This window comes from Bombus bifarius, unplaced genomic scaffold (genome assembly GCF_011952205.1).
Source record: "Bombus bifarius isolate JDL3187 unplaced genomic scaffold, Bbif_JDL3187 scf7180000009243, whole genome shotgun sequence".
Taxonomy (NCBI): domain Eukaryota; kingdom Metazoa; phylum Arthropoda; class Insecta; order Hymenoptera; family Apidae; genus Bombus; species Bombus bifarius.
The window spans coordinates 168,063-188,055 of NW_022884989.1; the positions used below are offsets into that span (position 1 = coordinate 168,063).

Genomic DNA, 19,993 nt, shown 5'->3' on the forward strand with positions numbered 1-19,993 from the left:
CGTTACTATCGTTTTATTTGATTTCAAGATTAAGTGCGCGAACGTTTGAAAGATATTACTAACGAACAAACTGAATTAAATAGCGTAATTAACATTTAAACTAATATTCGTTTCTTACAAAACATTATGAATTTATCAGTTATCCTGAAAAAGGCTTCGAATCTATCGTTCTCTTCTTCCACTATTCTACGTTAGAGAACCGTTTTTTTTGCAGTCGCTAGGTCGCATGAACGTAAAAAAATATCGACGGCAATGGACTTTATTTTCCGCGTTTATCGAATGACATCGTGGTACCCAAAAAACTTAACACCCAAATAGCGCACGATCCGCCTTCGATCTACGACGTACAAACTACTCGAGCTTCCATCCTTCTTTAAATTATCCGATATTTCGAAAAACGACCTCTTTCGACGATTGCTACGAAAACTGACTCACCTTCTTCTCGAACCTTTCGCGAAGCTGCTCGCGCGCTGGCGGTAAGTTGCAGGAAGTTTGGTCGCGAAAGTCTCGTCGATTCTTGACAGGCGGCCGGTTTCATCTCCGTGACATATTCAATCAGGATCGTAGGTTGTATCGACGACGAGTTTCGGGTTTGCGACGGGACGAAAGTTCGTAAGCTATCCAAAGGATGAGCACAGGCTGCCAGAGACACGTATCTTACGCTGGCATCAGCGAGATTTGGCAAATCTGGTAGGCTTGGATGGGAAGGGTAGCTCGGGTCGAGGTTTCGGCGGATGGGTTGCACCGGCAGAGATTTGATTTATATGTTAATCGCTGGTGGCGAGACCGATGTCGGCGAGTGCACAGCCTGTCGTGTTACTCTTTTATTCCGTCGTAACAATCCTCGAAATATGGCGTATAAGTAGACAGCGCTGCCTGCTGTCGCGCGATCCGCATATCCCTGGGTATTGCGCAACGTTTGACCTGGTACGGTTTGTGCTGTCTTAAAGATATTGCTACGAGATGTCGAATCTATTTTTGCTTCCCGATTAAAATATTTATATACCGCGATTTCTCTTTTCTTTTCTTTTTCTTCATGCGAATGGTTTGTTTTCGAAGTTTTGTGCGCGATGCGTTTGGGAGTTGTTGCGTTTAACTCTGGCGCGGAAAAAATAGAGCTACCAATGTTTCAACAAAATCTTTAGCGTAAAATTGAAACAAGAGATCACGCGTACGAATAATTATTTTTTTCTTGTCATCTTTAAAATTAAGTAATTTTCCAACGATATGGAACTTCGCGTTTTTACATAGAATTTAACACGTATGTAGTTTCTTTGGTTTATTTCTTTGTTCTTTTTTTTTTTTGTTATTTATTAACTTTTAATTCCGTGATTAGAGAAGTTTCTACTTAAGATACGATTCCGTTGACGGGTTAAAGTATCGCCGCATATGCAGAGTCCGTAAATCTAATTACGCACTCGCCAATTGATCGACTGACTAAGCGCTTTGTGAAAACAGCCATAGCAAAGGCGACTAAGAACGTTCTCTGACACGGTACTTCTGCTTTCAACGCGAACGTTCGAAAGTGTTCCCTTAAAGGCGGAACATTTCACGTTTCTTCGTGCCTTATCCGGAGCAGCGCGACTCGTTCCGTTCGATCGTAAGTCCGGCTTTCAACTCGTTTTACCTGTGAAATAATTGCAGCAAGAATTTCTATTAGAGAAGTTCTCCCGTGGAATAAGCGAGGTTATCGTCGAAGGGGAAAAAAGCGGATGGAGCGGCCATTGAAAGTCGGCCGGATCGAAAACTAATTAATTAGCAATGAACCAGACGATGTCGATGGAATCTTTGCTACTAAAGCTATGGGACTCGCGCTCCATTCCTCTTCCAGTTGTCTTCACGGTTTCGCTTCTCTTTGCGGATTAAAAGTCCCGAGGAACGTCAGTAGGAAAACGAATCGAGCTACCGGTCGAAGAATTCGAACATCGTTTCGATCGTCATCGATGAAAACCAATTTTACCGATCTTCCTCTTCTGCCACGTTTGGCTAACTAGTAACGAGATAACGGGGCACGAAGAAACTGTCGTGTAAGTCGATCGATCCGCTCTAATCCTCGATGCGGTTATAAAAAGGAAATCTTATCGAAACTGTCCTAAATATTTCAAACAGTTTTTCGTTTATCGATCGTGACTGATTTTTTAACTAAATAAACAAGATACGTATCTGTGATCGAAGCATCGTATGGAGTCGGAACAATAGATTACAGCGATAACATTGAAGTATCTCGATTGACTGCAACGACTTGGGCGAACAAAACGACAGAAAAATACAGATGAAATTAATCGGAGATTAAGCGGCGAATAATTGATTTCAGCATTGAAAGAGATAAATATGAAAGATACGATAATTGTTTGGCAGTAGCTGTACGTGGTTACGAAACGTGTCATTGGCTCTTTATCGCGCTTCTATCGATTAACGGCGCCTCTGGAAAATGCGTTTTCTCGCGAAAAGCTGACAAGGGTACGAGGTAGAGCGGTGCATGTTCCGAGCTTCGTGTTTTGTTCCTAGCGTTAGATACTATTATGGTGATCGAATCTGGTGGACTGTGTTAGACACAGCATATCCGTAGTAATGCAATGAACGATAATCGCATTTCGTATTACAGTATACAAGTTAGTATTAGTAGCGCAAAAAGATAAGAAGGAAAAATAGCGTAAAGGTGTTAGAGAGATGGAATCGTAGATACAAAGTAAATTAAGCTAAGGATGTTGAGATACGAGCGGAGTAACAAAGTTCTAACGAAGCTTTGATCTTCGTAAACAAACAACAACGTAAAAACAGATGGATAAAGAATTCTGAAAATCGAAGCGCGAATCTTTACCGCGGAGAAAATACTGTATTATCGTCTCGTGGTCGTTTTATCGAGAAATAAAATGTAACCTGCGACTGATCGAAGGGAGATTAATAAAGAAAAAACATGATTAATTTTGATAGCAACTAAAATTCGATGACAAAGTGTACAAAGCTGCCGGGGAAACCGATTACACGATTAACTTTTAGAATTGCTACAAGCTAATACACATTGGTTGTGTTGCGCTTTATTTCATGGAATCGTGGCGTGCGGCAATCGGTCGTTGCAGGATGTTTAATCGCAGGACAATCGTTAGTGATCCATATATTTGCTGACAAAATGTGTAAATCAACGTGTGCAATTAGCCTTCAAATTCTAACGACCAACCGCGAACGAGCAATCGGTCCCCGGTTGCTAATAACGTCCTATGAAAATAGCGACGCTGTCAATTGTAAATTTAAATAAATCAGGATGTTTAAAGATGATTTAGCTTTATTACAGATAAAAAATGTCGATACGTCGAGATCGTATATCTTTGTCAGTCGTTGAAGCAATTAGGCTAAATTAGAACATGCCGAAAAGAGTGATGTAATAATATTTAATAATCGTTGAATTATTTATGATGTAATAATTTAACGATTTTTCCAGAAATATCAAGCTAAAATTTCATTCGTAAAGGGGCAAATCTTACGTTTAATGTAATACATCGATTTTTATATATCGTTATATACATATGTATATAAACTTGAATATAATATAAAATAATATAAAATTAATCTTCGATAGAAGATATTAACACAGAGGGTGAAATAATAATTTATTCAGCGGTTGTAATATTTTTATCGATTTCTTTATTCATAGTTCATAGTTTGTCGTTTCGATTCCATTCAACTTCAATTCCATCGACTAATAAATTATTTTTTGACATGATACTTGCTTGTTAATGTATCATTATCTATGCGAGTACATACTACAATGGCAAATAATTTGCCTGTAGAATCTATTTCTATACCGTAAAATTTTGCATGAATTATCGCAAGAGACTCTTACGAAATTTCGTAACTTTATATGAATATTCTAAAAGTAACGGGATGAAAGACGAGGGGATTAAAATGTCCGGCAACTTCAAAGTTCCACGACCGAACCAGAAATGTTCTTTCTATCGTTTCTTCTCTTCCTGATTTCCATATTACCTATCTGAGGTATTTATGTATTTATAGGAAATCGAAAGATCCAAACACGTACGGAATATACATAGCTAATATGTAGAAATAAATGAATTATCCTATGTAAAGTGGAGAATCGCTATTTGGAATTTATTTCGTCGTTCGTGTTTACAAAGATGCGGATTTGTGTAAAAATCCTCAGTCTACGCGTTACACACTACGCCCAGCAACATAGCTTATAATTCGCGTTTGTAACGCGAGCGTGCTTATAAGAAAAAGATGGAAAATTTGCGCAGCAGCAAGGAAAATTCGATTCTTAAGGAGATTTCATCGTAATAACGGAGCATGGTTCGAGCAATCTGTCGCGAAGGCTCGTCGCAAGACCGAGCTTCATTGCGATCAGAAAACGTGCACAGGGGCGACGTGCAGCAAGATCATTGAAGATTCCTTATCGAGCGAAGTGTGCGCTTATTCAAAATCCTATCGCGCCTCTCGCATACTACGACGCGACTTTTATCTCGTGATATCGTTGCAATCGCGTTTACGAAAAGGCACAGCTATTCTTCTCCTACGCGATCTGCCATCCCCCTTGTCCCCTATGCTTTCTATCCCCGCTCATCCCTCGCCACGTTACGAATGTCTGCACCATGTGCTACTTGGACAAAACACGGTACATTGTCTTCAGATAAGGATTTTTCGCTGAATCAGTGCAGCAAGTTTTTCGTATAAAAGCTGTTCGCTACGCGTAATCTTCATATTGTTCTAAGATGTTGCGAATCGTTTTACTCGCTGCTTTCATCGTCGGCTGCCTCGGTGAGTGCGAGCAAAGGGATTTCCACCGCCCTTTAATTCTCTTATACGATCGCTCCGCGTTACAAACGTATCGTTTCTTTCCTGCTTTTCACGCTGTGTAATTACATTGTAACGTATGAAAGTAAAATAGACGGGAGTAATAATCGAATCGAAATTTTGAAGCTGCTTTTACTATATGCTTTATAGACTATAAGTAATAAATAATTTGTTGGTTTTCATAGAGTAATTAAATATGATAGGTGCCTGTAATCCATTGCTGCGGCTCGATGGAAAAATCCAGTTGAAATCTTACAACTGCTTTCGTCGTACACTTTATAGAATATTTCAAATAAGTTCCTTTTCTGATTCGCGCTGTGTAATTAGACACGATCGCTGCATGTGATATATCGATGCGAGGGTGAAATAGAAAGGGTGTGTATGTGTTTTTTTTCATTCCTTTAAACATTTTAAAAATGTGTTCTTTCGAAAAGCTTCTCGCAACAGTCCTGTTAAAGTGCCTGTAATCCATTGCTGCGGCTCGATGGAAAAATCCAATTGAAATCTTACAACTGCTTTCGTCGTACACTTTATAGAATATTTCAAATAAGTTCCTTTTCTGATTCGCACTGTGTAATTAGATACGATCGCTGCATGTGATATATCGATGCGAGGGTGAAATAGAAAGGGGTGTGTATGTGTTTTTTTTTCATTCCTTTAAACATTTTAAAAATATGTTCTTTCAACAAAAAAAAAAAAAGAAATGCTTCTCGCAACAGTCAACTATCGCTATTTTTAAGTTTGAACTAAGCTATTTTTAAAAGACTCGCGTGATTAGATCCATAACGGGTTGTTTTCATCATGTCGTATTAAAATTCTTCTCTCATAATCATCAAATGGTATTACAATCAAAAGAATAACAAATATCGCTATCTATCCATCGTGTTTTTCTCCAATGAATCTCCTTACTTCATTTTCTCTAATTTAATGCCACAGGCTCTGTGCCGAAGCCGCTCTCTCTGTTTCCGGACCCTCGAATCATTGGAGGAAGCCAGGTCGACATAGGTCAACATCCGCATCAACTGAGTTTGCAAACTAGCGGACACATTTGCGGTGGCTCGATCATCAGTAGTAATTGGGCCATCACTGCAGCTCATTGCGTGGGGTAATAACACAAATACATAAAGTTAACAGTAATGCGTGCGTTAAGCAACCGTGAATAAACGTCTGCTTCACATTGGTGGCGTATGAATCTTCCGGACCAAAACGTAGTAATCTCGACTTTGATTGCGTTCAACGAACTTTAATTGAATTTATCCTTCGCGCGATAATCTCTTGGCTTACCCATTAAATCGATATTTTGCGGACGAAATGCTACAATTAATTAACAGGAAAACCGTTTATCGTAGGAAGAATTTAGCTAGGGATTTTTTTCATAAAATTCAATTTATATACATTCTGTTGATACAGGGTATTGCAGGAATGTTTGCAACTAAGATCGTGTTCCGTCGAAAGTAAATTATAATATTTTCTATCTTTATTTTTAGAATTCTCAAATCATTTTCTTCGTTTATCGTAAATACGCTAACTTGAATTTGTCGAACTCAACCACTTCTGATACAGTCGTCTAAAATTCAATTATGTGCCCTCTCGGTTTCTATGTTTCCACCATATTTACCATTTACGAATTAAAAGTTAGAAAATAATAATCAATTACATTGGCAACGAATATTCTTCTAGTAAAATTAAAGATCTTTTCCGCGCTTTAATCTGTAACACGAAGAACAGAATTACAGGATTTATTTTTAGAATTCTCAAATCATTTTCTTCGTTTATCGTAAATACGCTAACTTGAATTTGTCGAACTCAACCACTTCTGATACAGTTGTCTAAAATTCAATTATGTGCCCTCTCGGTTTCTATGTTTCCACCATATTTACCATTTACCAATTAAAAGTTAGAAAATAATAATCAATTACATTGGCAACGAATATTCTTCTAGTAAAATTAAAGATCTTTTCCGCGCTTTAATCTGTAACACGAAGAGCAGAATTACAGGATGGTCGTTCAAATTCCTCAACTACACGGCAACGTCACAATTTCGCTGTAATGACGCCATATTATACTTGTCAACGAGTCGATGTTACTTTTACTTTGCCATTTTGAATAATCGAATCCGCCGAACACCGGGATGAAGTACCATGATACGATCATACGGATGATCCGGGTATTTTCGCGCATCGGAATGTTCACTGGCTCATTACGATAATAATTATTAAAGCTATCGCGATATTAAATCGGCTTTGTGGCTCGCATTCCATTCCGATTGCCGGCCATTATGCAATAACAATAAGGTCGTTAAACACCATACGCATATTTTGGAAAACCAACAAAGTGCATTTCGTTGTATGTACATCGTGTACGAGGGAAATCCGGGCTGGTTGGTATTTTGACGCTCTATCGATTACAGATCATCTCCGAGCCAATATACTATACGAATTGGTAGCAGTCACAAAGACTGGGGCACTCCTTATGGAATAAAAAATATCATTCGACACCCTAGGTACAATGCGCGAACCATCGATTTTGATGTCGCCCTTTTGGAGGTACGTAGAAAAAATATCATATAATTGCATATTATAAAACGATCATGACAGGGTAATTGGGCGAAAGATGCCGATTCTGAATTTTCCATACAAAAATCGCCAAAAGTAAAATATCGTATGTATGTGTTTATGTAAAGTATCACATGTATATGTATAGAAAGTATCTGATGTATACGTATGTATGTGAAATAAATGAATTTGAATTTTCAATATTTATCGAGTAAACGGTATACTAACGTACGAAAGACGCTCGGTTGACAAAATATCGTCAATACGATTTTTCTTCGTATCGTTTTTCGACTCATAAAACTCGCGTTAAATTAAAAAAAATACGCATAAAACTTAATGCTCTTGTTATTACATACAAGATGTACATGACACTGTACCAATGCTGTAGAACGATATAAGGAAACAGAGAAAAGCAATAATAGAATGAAAATGATAGCGATTAAAATATTATCTACCAAGAATGAGATATTTATTTTAATTATCGCTACGGATTTCGAACGAAGCGTCGAATATATTTGCAGTTTGTTGATTAACTGCGTTTAGTATCGCTGTTATGTGATAATCAGAAATACTTGTTTGTAATTAAATGAGAGTCGTTTCAATAACATATTATATTGTATTGTAATTAATTGTAATACATTGGCATGTAAAAATCTTGATATCACCTACTGATCGTGATTTCTTTTAGATAAGTTTGATTACAATTTTGTCATACTATCGATCATTTTAATTTAGTAGCAAAGAACTGTTGAACTTAATGCGATAAAAATTGTGATTCAGATTAATGGCACAGTCCAGTTTGGTACGAATGTGCAACCTATAAAACTGGCAAACACGGAACTTTTGCCTAATAAGATGGTGAACGTGACTGGATGGGGTGCGCTTACGGTACGTGGGTCGACCATTTAACTTTCAAACGAGAGTAAACTATTTATCTAAAAGATTATTTGTTGTTTAATGTACGTCCAACTGTTACTCTTTAAAACAAGCTCTTGTCTTACTTTCTTAAAAGATTTCTTAATACCCTGATCGAGAAACTTTGTAAAAAGAAATTTATAGGACTGTGGTAAACGCAATAGTTGAATCGTAACGAAACCTTTGTTTACAATATTTTGTAAATATAAAAATGATAAAGTTATTGAAGAAATATATATTTATATACAGGGTGGTTGGTAACTGGTGGTACAAGCGGAAAGGGGGCGATTCTACGCGAAAAAAGAAGTCGAAAATATAGAATAAACATTTAAAAAAAAATTTTTTTGTTTTAATTTTTCCATCGAGACAACGATCTACAGTGAGATCCGTTATAACGAGACGTGATAAAGTGCACGAGTACCGAGCGATAATTCAAAGTCGATTTTCTCGAAAACAAAGCCTCAAACGTAAAATTTTTATTCTATATTTTCCACTTCTTTTTTCACGTAGAATCACCCCCTTTGCGCTTGTACGACTAGTTACCAACCACCCTGTATATTATAAATATCAACTTAAATTTCATATCGAGAAGCAATAATTATTAGATATATCAACCAGTATTTTTCCAAACTTACAGTATCTATATTATTTTTCATATAAAATTAATAAAAGTTAATCGCTCAAAATTCATCTTCCTCGCATAAAATAAATGAAAGTTAATTCCTGAATGGTTACAGGAAGGCGGATCGACTTCTGCACGGTTGATGAGAGTATCGGTCCCGATAGTGAGCAAATCAGAGTGTGCAGATGCGTACAGGTACATGAACAAGATCACCGATAGAATGATATGCGCCGGTTACACCTCAGGTGGAAAAGATGCCTGCCAAGGTGACTCTGGTGGACCCTTGACGGCTGATGGATTACTGTATGGGCTCGTGTCCTGGGGCTATGGGTGCGCCAAACCCAAATATCCTGGTGTTTACACGAACGTTGCTAATCTACGGTCCTGGATCAAGACCCACAGTGGAGTTTAAAAGATAATTATCCTTAAATTGTAATTAAAATACAATGTAGTCGATAAAATACTATATTGATATAACTATGTAGCTATAATAATATTCCTAAAATATTGTTAATATCTCAAGGAGAGAATGTATTATACTTTTGATAAATATTTTTCTGTAAACGTTATTGCGTAAATATAATATAAATCATTATAAAAATAAGAGTGATTGATTTAATGTTCAAAATACAAGTTTCATATGTATGTGAGCTATACGCGTACAAAATGGTAATGGAATGTGTTCTCTTGAGGTGAATTTTCTGATTGATTCGTATGGAATGTATTCTTTTTAGAACACTACGTATTAAATTTTATCCAACGGTTGGTGGTTAGCAGCTACATCGAAGAAGAAACACTTTGCAATAATACACATGCATCGAACCTTAGCGACTACAGACAGCTGATACTTATCAATTTGTAACGAATTATACGTTACCGATTACGTAAACTTAGCGTTTGAGGAAGGTCGTGTAAGCGTTAAAAAAGTTCAACGTTGGTTCGTGCAACTCAAGGCTGGTAATTTTTCGTTTGAAAATGAACCAAAAGCAAGAGTAGCGCTATCGACAATAAACTAACGCTATCGCGCAATACCATCGATAATAAGTTTTTAAAGAAATAATATTGAAACTAGTTCGTTAGTTCTTGCAATTAGATCATTATCAGGCACGAACGCAAACGTCGAACGATTAATCGTTTCCTTTATAACTTGGATCTTTTATCGCAGCTTGTAATAGGAAAGAAGCACATGTTCGCAAATTTTATTCGAACCTAATATGTCATTTTCTGCAAGATATATTTTTCTTTCCGATATTCTGCCATATTATTCGTATTATAGCAACTTGGAAAAGGAAATAGCGACGGACTGTACGAACGTACTTTTGCTTTAGTTATTCCGTTATAATTGTAAAACAGAGCGATAGCAATCGCTTCACAAAGGGAGAATACAATATTGACGTTCGACGACAGATTGACGGATGAAATAGTTTGCTTAACCGCGAAATGCTTTTTACGTTTGGCTACCTTTGATCCCCAGAGTACCGCGAACTTTCTCCGATAGTTTATCCAGTTGGACAGTTCGATCAAGATAACTGTTACCGTGATCTGCACTAGCGTTGAAATTCTTTGAAATGTCTTTCATTCCTTCTTTTCTCTCTCTATTACTCGATATTCGTTTCTAATAACTTTTAATCTAGTTTACTTTTCTATCGTCTGAAGTTATTATATAAAATTTTATTAGAAATTTATTATCCAAATATTGCGATGATTACTTTACTTTAGCTATTTCTACATCTTATTTTATCACGCGCATCGTACGCATTTACGCACTTTCGCATTTCTCGCGAATGCATGAAAATCTCGAGTCTATTCATCGTATAAAGTTTCACTCGAGATCTACGTATTACGAAAAATTAGGAATTCCTATAATTATGAGGATCTGAAGGAAGAAGAGTGACGCGAGATAATATATTTTATTTAACGTACTATTTCTAATTGACGGCGGTCTTCGACGTTTCATTTCGTTCGATCGAACCTTTCGATAAGAAAATGCGTTGAAAGCTTTTATTGAAGGTAGACACGGATAAAACAATATAAAACGTGAGCGGTCGGACACTCGAAAGCTCACAAAGTACACACGCGATGAATACAAGAAATACGTTTTATCAAGTACGTCCGATCGATTAGTTGCAAATTGCTCCAAATTGGATATGTGACTAATCTTGACACGATTGTTCCATTATCTCGAGTCGAGACTCGATACGATATCGCTAATCGTGATCTCACTCGAATGGTCGAATGCGTCGATGAAACTCTGTTTTACCAGAAATCTGTGAACGTTTCATTTTTTTCCGCCGAATTTATCGGGCTACGTGAAATGGATTCCTTTGAAGTTCCAACGACGACGAACTTGGACATCGGATAATGATCGATAACGTCGCGATATCAACGGAATATTTGGCCCCGCACGAGTATCGACAACTTTTAACCTGGTCATAGCTTCTACAACCCAACCAGTTACTCGTTGCTTCTCATCGATCGGTGTTAAAATGGTTACAAAAATTCTGATCTTATTTTGTATCCTTCTTGGAAACGGTAAGTTTCGTTAACTCTAGACCAATACGGTTGGGTCAGAAAAAAGCTAATTGCGAACACGAAGCAATTAAATCTAAATAGAGATATCGAGTACTTAATTTTTCTTGTTTTCTGTGTCTCGTTAAATTTATACGCCTCGAAATTTTCCACAAGTGGACAAACATCCATACTCTTGAGTATCGCAAATACATTTTTGTTTATTACTTACATTTAACTACATTTGTATCACGCTTGTATCACGTAGATTTGTATCAAGTTGTTTAATTTTATGTAATTTTTAATTACTTAAAGTTCAATTTTTAATCATATTAATGATTGTTATCATATAAATTAGAAGGATGTACTTTAAAATTAACTGATTTAATTTGCGTGTAAACTGCGTCTTAACCGTGATGAATTATCTACGAGTGAACGATAACAGTCGAGTGTTAATAGTGTCGAATTAACAGACAAAATATTTTGTATTTTCTGTGCAGTTCTTGCGTCCGATAACTTCAAGTACGCCGACATCACAGAGTATCCTTATCATGTAAGTCAAAATATTGATCGTAACATTTGAAGATTGCCAACATTTGTGCATAGTTAAGACGATAAGATTAAAAGAACTCGGTTCAACGCTCATTTAGTACGTATTCACACTTCAGCCATTTCAGTAGTATGGTTGTACATACATGTGCAAACCGAGTAATTTACTCTAATATTTTTTACTTGTCAACTATAGATAAGCACGAAGTTAGAACGATGTAGAGACATTGTTCGTTTGAGTTTTAATTTAGAAGAACGTTTGATCGCAACTATGACAAAAAGCAAAGAATTAACACTACCTCTAGAAAAATATACATTTTTCGATCAAATTGCATCACGCATGCAAATACTTACAAATGGTGATTTAAGTACATTAATTCAATTTTGCGATTCTACGTGCAATAGTCTCGAATAGAAAATACGCTATTACGTTTTATGATTGTTTCGTTTGGTGATTGCTCGCGTGATACAGGTGTCCATCGAGATCTACGGGAAACATGTTTGTAGCGGAGCGTTAATGCACGAATCATGGGTGATGACTGTGGCGTCCTGCGTTTTTGGGTGAGTATCGTGCACGGAATTCCACGCGGTTTTATAGAAATTGCGTATCAGCGCGAACCAGCCAACGAATAACGGAACGTAATTGCTTACAGTTCGAACCCGGCTACGATGACTGTACGAGTACGTTCGTCCATGCTTTCTGTCGAAGGAGACGAATTGGAAGTGGCCAACATCGTCGTACACGAAGATTTTGATAAGTACGTGCTGCTCAATGATATCGCGCTTATCAAGGTATGAACAATTTGACTTGTTATGGCGATTTTTGTCGAACGAAAGCTAAACATTTTGGCAGAATTTTGAAGTCAAATGATATACTTGTTTTAACCTTTTAATACCGCTGTGCTCTTACTAAACGTATTTTTCCATTTTTGAAGATTTTCCTAAACCACTAAAATTGTATCCGCCTTGTGAAGATTCCACTTATTTTTAAGTACGGTAAACTATCGATCTCCCACATGATACAAAACGATAGAAAATTTATAGAAAACTAATTTTCCGTGATATCGTCGAAATACTTTTACTTTGTTCTCTTTCAACGATTTTAAACCCAATATCTCCTGTCTCTTCTGCAAATGGATAAAATGGCATAGAAATATTTAGCTGTTGTGGCAGAAACTCGAAAACGAACGGTTCAACGTAGGCGCGAAAAGTTCAATAAACGTCTGGCGATGATGCATTAGTGGAAAGTTGAGGACGAAACGTGCCAATGACGTTTACGATGTTAATTCCCGAGAATATCGTTGAAAAGTGAAATATAAGTTTTTCAAAAAATATTTACAAATTCTATCCTTATGAGGGAAACATCGTATTAAATAAAATGGCATTGAGAAAACGTTTCGAGATAAATATTTAATTATGTCGTATTTTTCTGGAGCACAGCTGAGAATCCCCGTACAATTCGGCGAGAAATTGTTGCCAATAGAACTTCCGGAAAAGGAAGACTACAAGCTCGATGATGGAACGACGTGTTACGTGACAGGCTGGAGGCACACTCTGGTAGGTAGTGTTTCTGATGTTATTAATAAAATAAAACTTTCGTGCTGTCAATAAAGTTTGGTAAAACGTGTCGGCACCATTCGTTAATCGTTTATCTATGTTTCTAATTTTATAAATTTTGATGTATCGTGAAACGTTGCTGTGCCACGTGATTCTTATATTCAACAATCGGATATAAATTGGCAAAAATATTTCTACCGATAACACGGTAAAATACGATGAAAATGTGCCGTGTTTTTAACATTGTATCGCGCTGGAAAATCGTAGCAAACGAACATTCGTTTTATGCTCGGCGCTGATTATCTTTCCGTGTCATCGTGCGATCATTAAAACGCAAACTCGTTCACTAAATATTCACTTTCATCCCGATATCTGATTCCATTTTTGTCCTGATACGATATCTGGCGAACGCGGAAAAAACAAATGTATACACCTTTTATGATGGCCAATTTTCAATTGCCGAATAAAGAAACAAGCAACAACGCGCATTTCAATTTCGTTAACGCCCGGGCAAAATTGCGCGAACGATATTTCGCGATATTTTCAAAAGCAATAGATCAAACGATTTTTATCCTACCGTAACAACACGATATTCGTTCCATGAAAATTCTTCGCTCGAAAACGTTCAAAGAGACATTTAAAGATAGTCAATGAATTAAATCGAAGCTTCTCTCTTCCACTTTTTACTTTTCCATGTTCAAATTAACCTTCTCAAATTTTCTAAAAACTGCCCACAAACAAAGCGTCGTTCTTAGCACGAGCTTCGTTCGGATTAGTCAAATTGATCGAATTGCGTTTTCGTCGCCTTGCGTGACGTTGGCTCGTTGCAATTCAGTCGCTTGATTAATCCGAATAAAGCTGCACGTATCGATCTTCTCATACGACAATCGATATCCTGATCCACGCACATCAGCGATGGTACACACTACGCTCTATCCAGTCAAGCCATTGTCTTAGCTATCCTGAAGCACCATGTGATCTGTTTGATCGATCAACGATTTTCAGGCTGGTCCGGTGGAATCCCGGCTCACGGTGACAGCTGTACCGCTCGTGAATCAGAGTACCTGCAGCTCGACGATGCCCTGTTACGAGCCAGTGTTCCAGACGATGCTCTGCGCTGGTAACATGACCCACGGGGTAGAGACGTGTCAGGTAAGATGGAGATCAGAGAACGTGGCCTACAAGCAGATCCAAGGGGCAGAAAGCGGTTGGAAACTGAGATCGTAGACAGAGGAAAGGGAGAGATGCGCGGATTCGCGAGCCGCGACATCCCTGCGGCAGTTAAGCGCCCTGAAGGGTTTTGCTAAGGAGATTCCTCGACCTCGTCGTATGCGATGCCACTCGACGCTTGCCTCTGTGTGATGCTGATACGCTGCACCACTTTACCTGTATACGTAGTTATACAGGATATGCCATGCTACTGGAATAGATTATAGCTTTGGTAGGACAGAAGATGAGAAACAATTTCATTAGGCACAGTTAAATGATTTCGAATGATACATTGCTCGGTATGAATACTTGGACAGGCGTGGAGCTTTAAAGATTTTGAGGTCACCTATACCTTGCTTAATGGAACTACCAGTTTCTTTTTCTACTAATCGATGCGTTTTCTTATTTTCTACGAAAACGTATTAAGAATTTCTCTATGAAAGTCGATTAATTTTTAAATCTCTTTTTGTATGTAAATCGATCGACGCGTCTTTTTATTCCCTATGGATAAGATTTAAGGGTTAGTGAGTTAAAAAATTGTTTTTCTGCACCGACAGACGAAATTTTGTATTCCGTATAAAACGATATTAAGACGCTTGGATCGAAAGTCCGATCAGCGTGAGAGATATTTTTGACGTTTAATTTCGTAGTATTTATAACAGAAAACTCGAGAGTATGTCTCTCCTTGTTTTTCACGAAATGCTAGGCATTTTAATAGAAAATAACAAAACGCACAGATCGTATAAAAAGATCGATAGTTTCGTTTAAAAAGATAGGGGTGAGCCTAAAATCCTCGAAACACCACCGTTTCCAACGTAGACAATTTTGCCTGACGGAAACTTTTTCTATTTTCTACCGTTTTCGAGCTACAGTGATTGACCCAGTTATGCGAGACACTGTGTTACGTACATGTTGCTTGCATGACACGGTGATGTTAGCCGCAACCGTTTCCGAAATACAGAGCACGAGTCCCCAAAAATGTGCCACCGGAGGTTGGTTTGGCAGGTTGGACGGTAAGGAAGACGGATCACTTTGTTTTGGTGGTCATTGTTTGCCGTGCAATTAGTGGATCGAACAGGATGGTTGATTGTTCAGCATAAATGATCGAGTGGATGTTTTAGGGAAAGTTGAGCTAATTGTTCGTCGAAGATAGCATCTTAGGCAAAGAAAAGTCGTTTAACAAAGTCGAGTTATTTTTACTATGGTTCGTTGTAAACGAAGACGAGGTAGAAGCGTCGAGGAAGCACTGGATTCTGTACAGGGTTGAGAATTGCATATTTCAAGTTTTTGAAGTTCTGACAATGAGTTAAGGAGTTCGAATAGTTTCATAGTTTTGAAGTGCAAGAGAGTTTGGCAAGATCATTGAAATGCAAATTACGCATCGTCTGCAAACTCTACTTCTCTTTTTGATATAGGTACTGTTAAAGAATCGAGAGCAGAAATTAATTTCTCGGATATTTCGTGATAAGTTTCTGAACTTTCCTCGATTTTTCGTTATCAGCGCTAGTAACTTGTGACCTACAACTTGTGAAATTATCCGTAAAATCTTTTAGGGTCCACGTGTGTAACCAGCTAATTCTTTTACCTATTTTCATCGAAAAGTATGAACCTTAAAAGACAATCACATAAACCAGACACATATATCTAGGATCGTAAATTTATATCGAATCGTCCATTCGTTGAACTACCATGAAAATGCAGCTGGAATTTTAGAAACGGTACTTCTTGACGAACAATGATACGTGAAACAACAATGCCCGATTCATGCACCAATACCACATTATCCTCTGAATATTCAATGGCTATTGAAATTTCTTGGATTCCATTGGCATTGTTTATCGTTTATTAACACGAGCATTCGTTCGAGTTTTCCTTTGTAAACTTCTCTTAACAACGCGTTCGCGATAATAATTCAACGAGTCAACATTTCGATCAACGTTTCAATCATATGGTTGTCGCTAGTATAACGATTAAATCACTGAATTTGTTATTATCGTGTAATTGAAAAGCTTAGATAGATACATACATAGAAGCGACGAGGTTTGTTTTAATAAAAGCTATGAATAAAATTAAATTTAAAGAAATTATCGAACGTATTAATTGCTCGAAAATTTATAGGTCACAATGAAATTCTCTACACAAATGGTCTTACGTATAGCGTTTCTATTAATTGATGCGATCTTTCATTAGAATTCGGATTCATTAGAAATTTTCATTTGTACTTGATTTGCATTTCCTGGCAAATCTGAAGATGTAAAAGCGCATAAAATGCATCTAGTTTACGCGCAGAAGTATGCAAATTAAGACAGTAATTAAAATATTTAAATAAATTTCTGTATAGGTTCTATTTCTTTGGTTGTGTTTATAAAAATATGAATTTACGTAAATATCCGCAGCCTACTTATTAATTAATTTTGCGTTTCAAAAACTTTCGACACATTTGCACCGTTTTTCCACGCAATCTCACAGTCTCAGTCGATTATAATTGTTTTCCACGTACTCTGGCTGCTTACACTTGGTCGTACAATTAATCAACGATCAATTTAACGTTTACCGGGTCGAGACACACGTTCGACTAATTCAGGCGGCGCGGTGACCGAATCAAATTGTCAAGCAAACTGATGCGCCTGATTTCAAGGCTTTGAGTCGAGCGCAAAGATAACGTCGGGCAGATAAATCCAGTGATCTAGATTCGAACGATTCGTACGTGGACAGAATTGGAAAAGACCGGATAAACCGGACCATCGAGGTTGAAAATTTATGCGATCCGTAATTAGCAGGCGAAACGAACGGCGAACGTTTGGTATCCATTGGGTCAAGGAATTTCAGATAATTATAGGTTCGTCGCAAGTTCATTTGCGATTTGTGTGTTGGAAAAGCGCAATTTAGCATTCGCACGTTAATGTTAGTTAGATTTGAGTATTTTAAAGAGAGAAAAGGATTTTAATTGCATACACGGGCGAGTGCTTTAAGATAGATCAGATCTAAAGTGAGAAATAAAAATTTCATATATTCCGACATCGTTGAAATCTTGTTCTTTCGCGAAGTTGGAAATAATTTCTAGTTCAATTCCTGCAATTACATTTAAACTTTCAATAATTTCTCATTCTTGTCTTTTAATTTATGGAAGTGATCGATATGACTTCTGAACAGCTCGTATAATTTTCATTTGGCTTTGATTTCAAATATACGCATAGCCGAAAGTATCTTCGATAACTACACCGTCGTATTTCTAAGATTTGGCAGAAGATTTATTTCACTCCTGAATCTTCTTGCTTATTTTTCATTCTGCGAAGGGGAGAACGTTGGCAAATTCTCAAACAAGTCCAATTAATTATAGGCACCATCGATGATATCGTTAACGCCAATATCTGACATTGCGTTCCATTTCTGACTGAATCGTCGTGCTAACGGTTCGCCGATACAATGCACAAAAGATACGTCGGGTTTATAAGCAACGTTTGAATACGGTCAGCTGAATAGAAAGTGAACATTATTCATCGTGCATAATAGAAAATTGTCATAAAGCTGCGGAGATTCCTACACGCCCCGTCGTTATAGTAATAACAATAAAATTCGCCAGAGCGATAGAAAAATCTATATCTTTCGGTTGGTTCTCTATCGCCAATAGATTCCAATTTTTGTTCCATTTTTTTTTATCCCTCCCTTGTCCCTTTCGCATGAATATTTCTCTATTGGAAATACAATCCCGCGAAAGTTATGTAACGTTGCACGTCTTTTCAAAACAGATAAACGCGATGGAGATTTCGAACGCTGAATTTTTGAATGCGAACGCGTTTAAACGAAGCAAAACTAAGCGAAATTTTCAAACCGTTCTTCAGTGGCAATTTTCGCGTTCTTTGTTCGAGGTTATTGGCGAGTATCATAACGCATAGTATACATATACGTAGAACGCACTAGGCGATGCTAGATTTTAAAATTCGAAATAACCTTCTGCCATTATTGACACCAGTCGTTTTATCTTCCTTCTTCCACAATTGTTCAATCTCGATAATTTTATTTTTTAGTGCATTCTATCACACGTATGAACGATATTTTCAACTGTTGTTAGAAAAAAGTTACAAATTATATTCACATCTTTGAATCTAAATAATCGAGTGAAATCAAAGTTCGCTTTCGCTTCTCACTGGGTTATTTGTTTTCTTCTGTAATTATTATTATCAATATATCTTAAAAACTCTTCTTTTTTTATATATCTCTATCATATTCGAATACCTTTCCCAAAATAATTATTTTCCCCCCATTGAAACGCAGAAACGTTTACTTAAAATCGTTCGATACCTAAAAATAAACTGACAAAGTAGTTTAATTTCGAATGATAAATGTCAAACGATAACGGCTGCATCTATTTCTGTCCAATAGAAATAGATATTGTACGCGAGAAAGACAGAACTCGGAGCTACAAGTAATCACTGAAACCGTCAACCCTCGTCTGCTTGCAGGGTGATCCAGGTGCTCCGCTGATGGAAGGCCAGACGCTGATTGGTGTTCTATCCTACGGATTAGGATGTAAAACTATGATACATCCGGGTGTATACACTCGTGTCAGCAGTTACCTAGCTTGGATCTCGGCAAATTCCGGTATCCACTATATATGAGATGATATTCGTGAAACTACAATGTCAACATCGCTAACCTTTACCCGGAAGTCGTGGCAAACTGAAGCTTCTACCGTTTTAAAGGAATGACGGAATGGCTGGAAGATTCTTCTACCCGTTCGTATATCGTCAGGGCGATGTCAAAGCTATCTCGCTTTATAAATTTGTCGAACGTAGTAAAAGGGCTTTATGAAAATACAACGAACCTAGAAAGTACGTCTTTTGTTTCTTCGCGAACGATTTTCCTCTCCTGTATTGCGCGTATAACTGCACACTTTCATTTCGTCGAATTTTTCCATCTTTTATATCTTCGTTCTTTGGTTCAGCTCGAACGAACAAACAGAAACTAATAAGTTGGTTCAAATTCCAAGGAGAATACTACTCCGTGTAGAAGAGACAGAAAATCCGAAATAACTGTTACACGATGAATTTATAAATCGGGAATTTAAACTGCGAAGCAACATCCATCGAACAAACTAATTAGCGGGTTTCACCGAGTACGTACACCTTATAACGAATACCAAATTCGTACGATAAAACACAGAAATGGTTTGTTTACGGAGCTGTCCGTTATTTCTGCCCGCTGCTGCGTAGCGGATCGTTCATTAGCAAAATGATAGGATTCTTATGCTGGAAATTCCCGATTAAATACT

The 19,993-nt window shown here is 37.3% G+C and overlaps 2 protein-coding genes across 2 annotated transcripts; both read left to right on the forward strand.

Moving 5' to 3' along the window:
• Nucleotides 1–4,637: 4,637 nt before the first annotated feature.
• Nucleotides 4,638–9,325, forward strand: LOC117214756 (trypsin-2-like). The gene is made up of 5 exons (XM_033461065.1): nt 4,638–4,770; nt 5,743–5,911; nt 7,217–7,352; nt 8,142–8,249; nt 9,014–9,325. Exons 1-5 carry the CDS (start codon nt 4,725–4,727, stop codon nt 9,308–9,310), a joined length of 756 nt encoding a protein of 251 aa, XP_033316956.1. The 5' UTR covers nt 4,638–4,724; the 3' UTR covers nt 9,311–9,325.
• A 1,656-nt stretch (nt 9,326–10,981) lies between these two features.
• On the forward strand, nt 10,982–19,556 carry LOC117214750 (trypsin-4-like). Its single transcript, XM_033461055.1, has 7 exons — nt 10,982–11,430; nt 11,907–11,959; nt 12,428–12,516; nt 12,609–12,747; nt 13,396–13,512; nt 14,518–14,664; nt 19,185–19,556. The coding sequence occupies exons 1-7, from the start codon at nt 11,385–11,387 to the stop codon at nt 19,338–19,340; spliced, it is 747 nt and encodes a 248-aa protein (XP_033316946.1). The 5' UTR covers nt 10,982–11,384; the 3' UTR covers nt 19,341–19,556.
• The last annotated feature ends 437 nt before the right edge of the window (nt 19,557–19,993 follow it).